Source organism: Gavialis gangeticus, unplaced genomic scaffold (genome assembly GCF_001723915.1).
Source record: "Gavialis gangeticus isolate Ggan-Ray unplaced genomic scaffold, GavGan_comp1, whole genome shotgun sequence".
NCBI classification, from domain to species: domain Eukaryota; kingdom Metazoa; phylum Chordata; order Crocodylia; family Gavialidae; genus Gavialis; species Gavialis gangeticus.
In genome coordinates, this window is record NW_017728992.1 from 47,903,264 (window position 1) to 47,916,546 (window position 13,283).

The following is a 13,283-nucleotide window of genomic DNA, read 5'->3' on the forward strand; positions in this document are numbered from 1 at the left end:
TTCAACTGAAGGATTCTGCTGTTTGAGAAGCCAGAACAGTAATCAATTTTGCTGGTCTTAAAAAGTTCTTATGGATTTCTGAAAACATTAGCAAGGGCTACAGTCTGACAGGTGAACCTTTTGTTCTCCCCATGAAAATCCACCCAAACTTCATCAAGCCATTGAAGAGTCCCATGTAATTTATGGTTGGGGACATCCTAGATTATAGCAGCTATATGCACAAAGTATACTTCAGGGATGAGCATGACTTTCTTTGTGATAACCTCTCCCTCTGGGGTACACATCAGTTGAGGTGAAGCAACTACTCACCTGAGCAGACTCTCCCTTGCTCTCACAATGACAGTTCCTGCTGATTCCAGGCAGCCTGGAAGAGGAAGCTGTCTGATTTGAAGAGTGGGGCTTGCAAGGGCAGGAGGAGCTCATTGCGACAAAGAGCTTCAGATGAGACTGTGACTATACAGGGACTGCTGCTGCAGAATAGCTAAGTGAGCTCTGGACTGAAAGATGCAACCTTGCAAGAGGAAGGGGCAGGACTAGAACAGGGAAAGACTGAAGACTGGAGGGAGTGGGAAGGTGTAGTTCTGGTTTGAGGAAGAACCTATGCCCCCTACATCCCACTCTCACATACCACCTGGAATGAAAATTTAGGGTTCAGGGTTAATCCCTACAACAGGCCCATTCTTTACATTGAATGCAACAGGGTTGCTATAGGGGGAAAGATAGTATATAATTTAAGGCCAGGTTTTGCTACATGGTTTTGTTGGCAAAGGCATATAGACAAGGAGCATGGGGGAGAAAACTCCTTCTGTTGGCATAAGCTATTTCTAACATAGTGATGATGTCATAGCTACAGAGGCTATTCTAGTAGGAACAAATGCAAGGGCTACCTGTTATGTATCACACAAGAAGATTGTGCAGGCAACCATGATTCTGTCATTTCCTAACTTGCAAGTGCTTGACCTTGACAATACCTTCATATTGCCCTTTTAATATAGTTGGTGTGTGTGCATGTAGCAAAAAGAGAGACTTGAACCCCTCTTTTGAATCTGGTTAACTAAACTGGTTTTAAAAAACTGATTGAAGTGAACCTAGTGCCATTTCTGTTTGTATGGTAGGTCTTCGTTATAGATTTAACCAGTTCACAAAAACTACCCTCATTCATGTATGTAGCTGACTGTCTTCCCACGATGAAGAAAATTGCTCACGTTTAAACTCAGTCACAAATTTGCACTCTAGCACAACTCTTTTTATCCATAAATCTTACGGTGCCTTACCAAAAGCAGGTCTGTCTGAGTACCATTTACAAGAATGCTCCAACAACTCAGATGTCAACATTGCAGCAACATAGGGACATCTGAAAATTTAACCCCTTGTTTATATTTTATAAATGCATAAAACTGAGAGGCCAAGAGAGCTGCTGAAGGTCATGCGGCAGGTTAATAGCAGTGGCAGAGAGAAAACATGTCTCCTGATTCCTGTTTCCTTTCCAAGAAAAATAAATGGAGGCCATCAGGTTAAACTGCAAATAGCATACTTCATGTGAGTAACATTTTATTTTTTAAAATATATTTTTAAAACATATTGTGTAAAAGAATTAGGATTCTCAATAATTTATTATTTACAATAGCAAATTCTGTTCTACTGTTATTATACATGTAGCCCTAGAGAGTCTGCAAAAGGAGAGGGGCTGTACCAAGTTCTTCAGGATCAAGCCAAAGTCACTGTAGAGATAACTAGCTCAAAATGCATTCTTCGCAGTTCATATCCCTTTAAATTCATGCTGGTAATTATGTGCCCAAATGTCTGATGAGAGGTCAATGCCCCTTCATGCAGGTTGTGGAGTCCTCTTGGCTCAGTTTGGGATTTCTGAGTATGCAACAAGATGAAACCCAAAGAGAAGTTCACACTGCACTACTTGGCAGTTAAGGGGCTATGGAGTCTGATTCTGCTAACTCTTAACTGGTGTAAATCCATTGGTTTCAATGGGATAGCACCAGTATGAAGCCAGTTTAAAGCAAGATTAGAATCTTGCTTAGTAGGTGAGCGTCAGTGGGCTATATATTTCTTCATTTTTCCTATTTTCTTTGCTTATCTTTAATTCTCAGGTCAAACAGACCTTCAAATCTCAACATCTCATTTATCTCCTCCCATTCTATGAAAAGTAATACCCGAAGGTCATGATCTCTCTGGCATACACAACTGTAAGCACTGTTCACATTTCCTGGTTCAAGAGAAAAATCATATCCAAAAGTCTAACATGCATATCGACCGTTTGTAGGATGATAGCTTAGCTTTCCAAAACTCTGAAGTCATTCAGGGTACCAAATTACTGTGTACTTTCCATTCCAATGCCACCAACCCATCTGCTACATTATTTCCAGAATGAGAAGTTAGCTCTCCGGTGATAAGACAAAACCCAAGGATTAAAGTAATCAGACTGTGTGTATTTCCTGCAGGCACTCAATGGTATATGTGACATTATACTGAAGGCACCAGTTATCCTATAATTGAACAAATAGCAACCTATGAGACCTGGTTTAAGTGACCACCCCTAGAATCTGGCTGGTTTGGGAGTTGGTCTGTCTTCTCATAAATACTGGGTAGAGGTGCACTCAGAACATGTGCAAACAACTTTTGGTGGTGCCTTATAATAGAAAGCAGCTAATAAAGATAGACATTACCACAAGTTGCACGGTATCAGTGATCCCTGGGGCCAAACTAGAGCAAGATGCCTAATGGTTCTGTCTGAGGTTGCCCTGGACACTGGCACAAAGATTTCCTTGAATCCAGGTAGTTCTATGATCTATTCCTTTCACAGAAAAGGAGTTGATCATTAGCAGTGAAGCAGTTAGCTCCTTACGAGATACCTTCTTGAGTCACTGCGGAAGAGCATCAGTCTCATAGAATATTCACAGCCACTCCGCTGCTGGTGATCTGAATTACAAGGCTCTGTTCATGGAAGTGCAATGCAATGCAATGGGGACATGAGAGCCTAGGACAGAAGTCGGCTGCATGTTAGCTGACTGGGTCTCTGGACTGCCTCAGTCCAAAATATCGGTCTCAAATGGAACCAGATGATAGTATGTCAAATTGGTGACATAGGCTGCTGGGTCATCACTGTCTTCCAGCTCTGAAGTAAACTCGCTGACATTTTCAAACCTAAAATAAAGGGGGGGGGGTAAAAAGAGAAAAAGCATGAAATCATTTGAGTACAGTTCTATAACATTGGTCAGGAACAAAAAGTGAGGGGATAAACAATCACAGACAGTGGGAAAAGAGGCAGAAAAGCTGAAGACTGATTCTAGGGAACACTGAGGGAATCATTAGGGAGGAAACCTATCTCCAGACAAGAATGTCTTCTCCATTTGCACCTCAGGCTAATGCTCCTTGCCCACCTTTCAGGCTAATGTTCTGAATAAACTTGACAAAGTAGACTTATTTCACATCAGGGCAGGGTAACAGCAGAAATATTTCTAATGGTTGTGGGAGCTTCCTCCTTGTGCTGGTCACTTGGAAGGAGAGAGATCTTTCCACAGAGCCAATTCTTCTTCCAAAACCTCAGTGAGTCGTTCTGTTGGACCACTGCTTGTACCTCTAGACCACCTAAGAGGCCCACAACCACAAAGGCAGTTTGTGAAGCCTGGATACACTGTAATTAGGTTTACTTAATACATCAGCCAGAAGAGTCCAGTGCCATTTTCAAAACTGTGAAATGTTATTGGAGGTAGCACATCAGAGAGAGGAAAACTAAAAGGAGCAGTTACGTTCCCCCATCCCACAGTAACAGTAAGTCTGTGTCTTGCTAAACCACAGCAATGAACAGGAGGAGGAGGAGTTACTTTTTTTTTCATTTTCCATATTTCAAGTCAAATTAGCCAAATCAAATTCCAAATCCAAGAGTCAGTCCAGAGCCATAAGTGACCCCACTACTGGCAAACATCTTCCACCCCCATCTGGGGTTTCAGATGTTTCCAAAACCCTTGGTGGGCATCCTAATTGCAGGCCCAAGGAGGCTTGGGGTTCACATGCCCCAGAGTTTCGCTTGCCCTTAGCCATAAGGCCCCAGGAGCAAGCTAAAGAGGAGTCTCCTGTTTCCATAAAGTGGGCATAAAGCTAAGGTTAACTGCATTTCTTATGTGGGTACTCTCTCATGCCAGCAGAGAGGTCTTCCCTGGGTGCAGCTAGGAAGTCACCATGGTGATCATGGTATCCCCCCTGCCAGGCAAGCACAGGACTATGCTTGATCTGAACTGACAAGAGGCTGAGGAGGATGAGTTACTTTCATGCTTGCCCTGAATAAAATTTGTAAGATCTAACCCTCATAGTACAGTGTGGTGCTTAGATGGAAGCAGTACATTTTCCACTGCCTGTTAGCTCAAATATTTACCTAAAAGCATTTCTATGAAGCTTTTTCACCACTGAATGCTACTTATCACCTATGACTCTTTCTGATATAGTACAATTTCTCATGAAGCTCAGGTAAAGTGCATCACATTGAAGCTGGCCCAGATCAAAAGCATTCAAGCCATTTTCTCTTCCCTCCAGAAAGGCTGTGTCCCCAGGAAATCTTTCCCATCAGGCAATTTCAGAGACCACTGAGAAGATCCAGTGAATGTTCACTTGCCAAGAGCGGCTCAAACCATCATATGGCAATAACTGTACACAAAGCACTTAAGAAGAATCTCTGTTCTCAATGTCTCAACAATTCACCAGTCACTTTCACACGGGAGTAAAGTGACTCACCCTCACTTGCTTTAGCAGCTGCTGGTACTGAGGGAAGGAAGCTAGCAAGTGAGCCCTGGAAAAATGAGTCATGTAATCAAGGCCCAGATCCTCTCATTTCATTCTCACAGCATTTGGCAGCTACTCTGAATGCCTCTGTTCCTAGCACATGGAGGACAGAGCCTGCATGGTATTTGTTTTTCTTTTGGTTTTGAACACGGAGATATATTCCTTTCAGTGCAGAAATAATCCTCTCCATTTGGCTTCTGCAATACACCACTATATTTAATTAATACCAGTGAGACTGAATAACTACAGTTTCCACCTGGGTCCTTCTATCCCTTCTCCACTTCCTATATAGTTTTATTGCCATCCTCTATGCACATATTTTAGATTTTAGAAATCAAGAAGTGTCCTCCTTCTCAGTGGGCATGTCCATACCAGACATTTACTGTGGAGCTGCCTAATTAGCTCTGCAGTAAACCTTTCCACATCTACACAAGTGCCTCTATTATGGTACACAAAACTAATAAACTCTGCAGCAGGCTAGTACTTGCAAATACAAGTACCAGCCTAATGCAGTTTTTTTATGCACAGCAACGCACATGTAGATGCTGCCCGGCTGGCATGACGGTGCTTCAATGCAAAGGCTGCCTGCTGGCTAGCCCTGCCCTGAAGCACCCTCAAGTCTCAGGTAGCCCCTCCGCAGCACATCAAGCTGCTCCAACCGAGCTCAATGTGCTGTGTGTGAATAAACTCCAGAGCAATATACTCCAGAGTTTTTTGCTCCAGGGTGCACATTCAAACAGCATGCCAAGAAGCAAAAAACTCTGGAGAAATAAGCTCCAGAGTTTATTCATGTACACTAATTTCACATGTAGATGTGCTCAGTTTCTCCTTGTTTGGTGCCTTCTGCACTCTCTACATACCCTGGCATTAGAGGTCAGGAATTCTCTGAGATCAGAATTTTTGGGGTATCAGAAAATGTTAATTTTTTAAAACCAAAGTTTTGTATGCAATATGCATGCCAGCTCTGACCAGGATAGAACTTCTGGGAATGAGAGAATGCATGTACAAGTGAGCGTTACCTTACTGCCCTATGATTAGGGGGACTCGTTTGGGCTACAAGATACCACTCTTTCAGTCCATTCTATCTCAGTCAGGCCAGGGACTTAAATGTCAGGCTCTATTTTAACCACGGATACACTGACTTTTCTGTAGTAGGCAAGGCTCTTACTCTCCATGTTCTGATTTTTGATAAAAAACAGGAAATGTTTTTGAACTGAAAACACTCTTGTAGGCTGGGAAAACAATTTCCTGCCCAGATCTAATTACAGGACCTGCCTTGGGGATGTTTTCTAACAGCTCATATTTTATAACGTCTCTTTAGACAGATATCATTTAATTCACTGAAGAGAGATTAAGTAGATGGAACCTGAATTGCTTCAGTATAAAGTGAATCATCACATCCTTCTGGTCTAATTAAACTTCTGTAACTGAATAGCACAACTGCAGTCATCCCAACAACCTCATCACAGATGACCTAAGGGAAGTGATTTCAGAGGTGACACCAAAGATGCAGGGCAAAGAAGCAGCAGTGGCAAGTTTTCACATCTAGTTTCTTTTCCTTCTAGAAATATCACAAGTCACTTGCAGGAAAGCTCTAGACACTCCACTGCACTCTGAAACATGGTTTCTCTTGTCTAATATACGATATGAAACACCAAAGTGTGTGTGTTGTGGGGGGGGCAATTATTTTAATATTCTACTGAAAAATAGGTATAAAACTTTTATTTAAAGTGAAAGACTTAGTAGATTTTCACAGTTCTTAAAAAAAGTGTTCCTATGGAACTGAACCCAGTTTGAAGAGACTGTAGCAGACAGCACAGCAATAGAAGTGAGATATTTCATGTGCCCCTGTGCCATGGTGAACAGGTATTTTCCGAAACAAAGATTTCTGAGGCAATAGTTCTTCAAACTGTTAGTTATGTGCAGAAAACTTAATTATCACATTCCTATTCTATCCTCACTAATTATTCCCAAATCCCTCAACAGATATATTACTTTACAACAGACATATTTTTCTTCTCACTCTAGGCGTGTGTACACATTCATTAATGTGCTGTAGATACACGTACTACCTTAACACGTACTATCTAAAACACTGCTAGTGAAAAAAGTATAAACGAGTTCTCCCCATGAACACAAATATAAATCCAAAATGATGCCATTCAAGACCCTGGAGTTACACTGGTGTAAGGTCATGGTGAGAAGAGTTAGGTCCAATCTATTACATCTAAGTAGAGCCTCTGCTATCTATGGGTAGATGTTAATGGGAGAAGTTTACATTTCAGGCAACATTCCAGGCGTCTTGACATTATCTCGGCATCCCTCCCTAATGTATTTCCATATGCAAAAATTTCTGACACAAAGCTTGGGAGGCAAGAGACATTTAGAAAGCAGCACAACCAACTCCACAAATTTCATTTCCTATTGTTGGATCAAGAAACCAGAGAAGTCTAAATAATCACAGAGGAGGATCGGGTCTACACCAAAACCAAATCACAATATATAATTGACATATATTTAGCACCTTTCTACTCCACTGGGCAAGTTTTTGTCCATTTTATCCACAACATTTTTACTGACTTCTCTTCTTTCATTTTCACTGTCTTGACTAACGCGCAGTTCAATGTTTTTCATTACAAATATTTAAAATTCTTGAATATACAGTTTCCTGTAGTTAATTGATACTGTTAAAGTGAAACATCAATCAGTTGGTATGACAGAACTCTGCAGGAGCAAATTTCCATTAAAAAAAAGTCTGTTGATATTCTCATCTACTCAAACTCTATTTGAAAGCTTTATTGTTTGCAGTGTCTGATCCCCAAATTCCTACAACATGCAGAAAATGGAGTCAAAATTACAAAAAAGATTTTCTTTACCAAGAAATACATTATTTGCCACCTTGGAGCAGTATGCACCTGTATATAAGAGCACTTCATTTTGCCACAATTTAGCTCACCTTAGCTCTAATGAGTTAAGGAGATTTGTCCCTTAGCACCTATCACCCTACAATAGGTTGTGGTACCCCAGTTAAGATCCCCTACCCTAGAGGACCAGCTCGAGTCTTTCTATTAAAAGATGACTGGTTCCACTCTACAGACAATGATTTCCATGGGGAATATTTTTCTACTGGATCCTTGGAGCCCAGAAAAACCTCAACTGGATTGACAGCTGTACCAACCCAGGTCTTACATACAATGGCTGGTGCATTTACCTGGATATTAAAATTGTGTCAAGAAGAGATTATGATAAAGTTAACAATAGACACTATTCAGGAATAATATACAACATACTGTACACTTACAAGTGTTCTGCTGCATCTGTATCCAGGTGCTTGTCTTTCCCATTTGGTATACTGTGATCAATAACGATTGTTTCAGTATTAGCTAAACAAAAGCCGTTAGATCGCATTATTTCTGTTGGGGGAAAGAAAGAAAGAGATAAAATGTTGGAGGTGAGAGATGGTTCCTGAAATAAGGTGGCAGAGTGCACATGCATCTGGCACAACTGATGTTATGTGACTTTTGGACACACGGAAGGGGCACTAAATACTCATGTAAGCCAATTAATTGAAAGCATATTTTAATTTAACAAAGATCTGGGCCCTCATACTGGCTTCATAGCCACTTACCACCTAATCCCACCAGTGCTTAAGCCGTTTGACTCATGTGAAGTCCTATCAAAGTAACATGAAAGACCCCAAGTGCTAGGGTATTTAGGAAATCTTGCTGTTTACAGATATTATCCCCCCACCCCACAAAAAAACCCAGTGCTTTACTTTAAACTCGGTGCACTCCCGTGCTGAACCCAGCACATGCCCAGAAGAGGCAGCACATTAGTTGGACCTGGCTCGCCCAACACCTTTATAGATCGGGTGCTTTAGTGGGGCTTTTTTGGCACTTTTATCAAATAGCTGACTGAATCAGCTTTAGATAAAAGGTCTAAAAAGTTCTGCTGAAGTGCCTGATCTATACAGATGCTACAGGGCTGGGTAAAACTAACAGGCTGCTTTTTCCAGTAAAGCATGTTTCTTTTTTTTTCTTTTTTTAAACATATGTAAGCCCTTGCAATCTGGGTTAGGGCCCAATTCTTCTCTCATCAAAGCCAGTGACAAAATTCCCTTTGACTTCAGTGAAGCAGTATCCCTAGAGGTGGTAAATGTTGTGTTTTGTGTAAGTTTGCTATGTCCCTAATAGGTAGAATAGAATCTGATCCCTACTGATTTTGCTGGGCAATAAGTCCAGCTCCTTAGGAACACAACTGCATTGTAAGGAGAAGAATTGGAATAACCCTTCAAAGTCAAGGCACCAAATGTAAAAATTTGTGCTTAACTTTACTCATACAAGTGGTTCCAGTGATTCTGTCAGGGTTTGCAGAATCACAGACAAATTACCATCATGTAGTAGAATTAGTCTTCAAGACACAGAGTGACCCATCAAAACTTCAACATAACACAAATAGAAGGCTTATTTTATTGTCTGTACTAACTTTGACCTCAATTTGTTTTGCTTGCAAAGTGGTGAACTTTGTAAACATGTTGCAAGCACAATGCAGGGAGCTTATGGGGGGTCTCAATTTCATTAACTTCAGTGAGAGCAATCATCATGGGCCCATCATTTATAACTCAAATAGGTGGCTCTAAATTAACAGTCCAAAATTTAATCTCAATTTAAATTAGTTTTAAAGTTAAAGCTCTTAGGCTAGGAGTAAGGAAATAAACCTGTAGTTAACTCTTCAGAAATTCTGCAGGAAATCAAATTACTGTCCAGCTGCTAAATGCAGGTTTCACACCATCAAATTACCTGTAGTATTGTTCATTTATGTCACTGGAGAATTTATCCCTATGGTCATTGGAACACATTATTGGCCTTGAGAGCTCATCTGCTGGCTACCTGCTAATTTCTCTGTTTTTATTTACAGATGGTTTTACACATGCCCTTGTTCCATCTGTTGCTTAGCTATGCTGTGTCTGCTTCTCTCCCAGAGACTTAAGGACGGTTACCGTGGTACCTGAAATCTTTTCTATGTCCTTCCCAACTATACCATTGGTCCAATAGAAGACATCACCACAAAAACCTTCAATGCAGAAGAAATTGTTTTACAACATATACGCTGGTTCAATTGGGAATTAACTCAAGCCTGTGTAAAATGGGAAGTCAGACTAGCAACTGCTTCTTGTTTTATGATCAGTGAATTACCTTAGGGCTGAGAAAACCTGAATTCTTCTCTCACTTGCACTCACTTTTAACCTGAGCAGACTGTGATTTACCCAAAGTCAGGGGAGAATCAGACCCTTAGAGAAATTTAAATGACATTTAAACTGCAAGTGTTCAGATATACAAGCCAGTTTAGAACAGTGTAAACCTCCTAGAGCATTTCAAGAGTATACCTTGAAAAAATGGTATTATTTTGAACCAGTTCTTCATGAACCAGATCAGTGTTAAATGCGGACACCAAGCTTTCTGTGACTAGTGTGTGGTTAGTCCTCCAGGCATCCCATGCTACACCACTCCTCGGTCCCCACAACCTCCAGCCCTCATGTGGCAACTGGCTGATCTGGCGATGCTCACTATTGAGATGGGTGGGGAAGGTGCCCCTGTTTCTGGGGAGGGAACAATCAGCAATTCATGGGCCAATGGAACTGAAAGCTATTTGTGGTATTAAGTGCCCATTGTACATTGGCTCATTTTCCCACATCCAGCAATCAATGGGTGCTTACCACTGAAAGCACACCCACGTACCACTCTGACAGCGAAAAGCAGAGAAGACTGAAATAAAATTAAGTGGCTCTCTAGGAAAAATTTTTTAAAGTTGCAGCCTGAGTCAGAGACCTTGGGCAGCCCCTGAGATACCAACTCCAACTCCCTAGGAACACCAAAGCAGGGGGTCCAGGTAGCCCCCTGCCCCATCCAGCCAATCAGGGTCTTTCTCTCCTGCTGGAAAACCTCACAGTCATGCCTCTCATGTGGGATTGCACATTAGATCCAATCGCACCATATTTGCAGTATAGGGGAAGCCCAATCCTGGACTCCCCCTGCATCAGCAAGAAGAAGCAAGCCACAGCTGGGATCCCCCTTTGCTCAGGGGGCTCCCAGCTACAGGGCCTAGGTGCAGCCAGAATGGAGAAACCCAGCAACTGATGAGGCTCTGGATCCCAGCTGCACCTCACCTGCAGCCAGGAACCAGACTCCTGAGTGGGCCCCGGGGGGTTTCATGCACCCCTGGGCCTTGGGGGATCACAGCTGCCACGATCTCCTGGGGCCAAGTAGTTTCACACCAGGAATGGTGCACCCCTGAGACTGGGAGCCCTGTCAGCTGATGGGGCTCCCAGCTGCAGGGAAGTCCCTGCTACACATACAAATTAAAGCTCGATAGCAACGAGATATAAAGTTAGTATACATTTTTGAGGTCTAACTTTATAGCTGGTTGGAGCTTTTTATTGTGTGATAGCTACTTTGTATGTGTAGCTGGTCTCAAGGTAATCATGCAATTAACCAGTTAATTGAATTATACCTATAATGTGTAGAGAGGGCTTTAATTATACAGGAAGGCCTAAGGAATGATACTGTGACCCTTGTCACACATTACACTTAAGACATGTTTTATTTAGATTGTGGTAGCATTGCTACAAGTTTGAAGGCTTTCTGAGCAGTCACACAGTAATGCTTACTGCAGTCTAAAAAAACCCACATTCTAAGCACTGGAGTCTTCGAAGAGTCTGGTATGCCGTCGTGTGCTGCAGGAGGTGACATCAACAAACAGCTGTTTGTTGGTCCCAACCCTGCCAATGTACAGAACGTTCCTAATGGTATTTCCTCTTGTGAGCAGGCAGAGGCTAATTCAACACATGGTAGGTAATCCAATCTGCAGATACTCCTTGCTGGGAAACTCCTAAATTTACTATGCTATGATCGGCAGACAAGGTTCTTTGTGTGAATCTGATATCAGATATTAGTCCAACACAGCTACAACCTATGCTACGATGGCACTTAGCATATATTTGCCGCTCAAACAATTGAATGCAAATGTTTTAAGTGCAGTTAGTATGTCCTAAGTGTAATGTGCAACACAACACTGTGATATTTGAAAGCTTGCCTATGTCTATCCCAGCCATACAGTCGGTTGAATAAAAGATATCAGCCACAAAAATTCTTACCTCTTGCATATTTCCTGGACCATCACGGCTACAATGTCACCTCAGCATCAATTTAATTAATGCATTAAAAATGTATTTAGATAAAGATGCATTTTGGCATTCAGGTTAATGCTTATGTGCTTCCAGATTTTTGTTAAAGAAATGAATCTCTGAGTCTATTTCTGATTGCATCCAAGTTCAATAGAATGTATGTGTGGGTGGCTTTTTACTGCATCCCTCCAGAATCACACTTCAACCATGACTCATCTTCTAGCAAACATTGTATGATAGATTGAGATGTGAACTCAAAGCTTAAATTCAGATATCATCTGATGAATTCCACCCCAACCCCATTTGATTTGGACTGCATTTGGGTATAGGTTGTTTTCTTTTTTAGTGAATAGAAAATATTTTTGCAGCTTATTCTGATACCACAAGCTGCCTAGAAAGTGTATCAAATCCAACGTGAAGTAAGCCTGGAATGCCACAGCATTCTTTTCCTCCTCATGCCCTTGATGCGACCTAAGAATATTACAGCATTTGTCTGCAGCACAAACCATTTCCAATGTTAACATGTAGCGCCATCTAGTGGCACCCTGGACTAAAAAGGGAAATCATTTCATTGTGCAAAATTTAGAATGGCCTAATATCAATTAAAAGCTTGTTTTTAAATTTGATATAACCTGCCAACAAATAAAGGTGATTGACATAGAATTCTGTTGGCTAATCAGACATATAGGACTTTCACTTATTAGAAACAATGGCTTTGGTCCTCATTGTCTTGCATCATTTTATACTAGTTAGTGTAACTACTGACAACTGGGGTTGCACCCGACTTTTTCAACATAAGACAGAGGAACACCAGAACCAGTAGCTACCATGTGAGTGCATGCAGGCAGAAGTGAATCCAGGAATGAGACAAGAAAGGTGAATTCCCCTCCCCCCCCGCCACTGGGGCTGTGCTGCGCATGAGTAGTGAGCTCGGAGAATACTGCCTGGTCAACACAGATTCCTGGTGGGGCTTCACATAAGCAGTGATCTCTGAGCTCACCAGCTGACTGGGGTAGGGTCTGATCACAGTCCCTGCTTTCATGTGGCAAGGGAGCTAAGGGTATGAAGGCTGCTGCCATTTACTCTTCTTCTCCCTTCCCTTCTTGCTCAATTTATCAGCAGGGGAAAGGAAGGAACTAGATACTGGCAGTGGCCGTGGTACTAGCAGTGCTTACCCCCTGGGCTCCAGAGCTGCATAAAAGCAGGAACTCTGGGCAGATTCGACCCCATTCTGGAACTCACATGCAATAGCCAAATGGGCATGCAACTGTACCATCACACCCCCTCTAGATCCACCTCTGCACTCAGG

The 13,283-nt window shown here is 41.9% G+C and overlaps 1 protein-coding gene across 1 annotated transcript in view; it reads right to left on the reverse strand.

Annotated features, from left to right (window-relative positions):
* Positions 1 to 1,514: 1,514 nt before the first annotated feature.
* PXDC1 (PX domain containing 1) overlaps positions 1,515 to 13,283 on the reverse strand; it is a gene marked incomplete at its 5' end in the record, with an annotated part of 40,297 nt that continues 28,528 nt past the window's right edge. Inside the window, 2 exons of the mRNA XM_019518606.1 lie at positions 1,515 to 3,159; positions 8,093 to 8,204. Of these exons, the coding sequence (XP_019374151.1) occupies positions 3,042 to 3,159; positions 8,093 to 8,204 (230 nt within the window). The remainder of the gene's footprint in view (positions 3,160 to 8,092; positions 8,205 to 13,283) is intronic.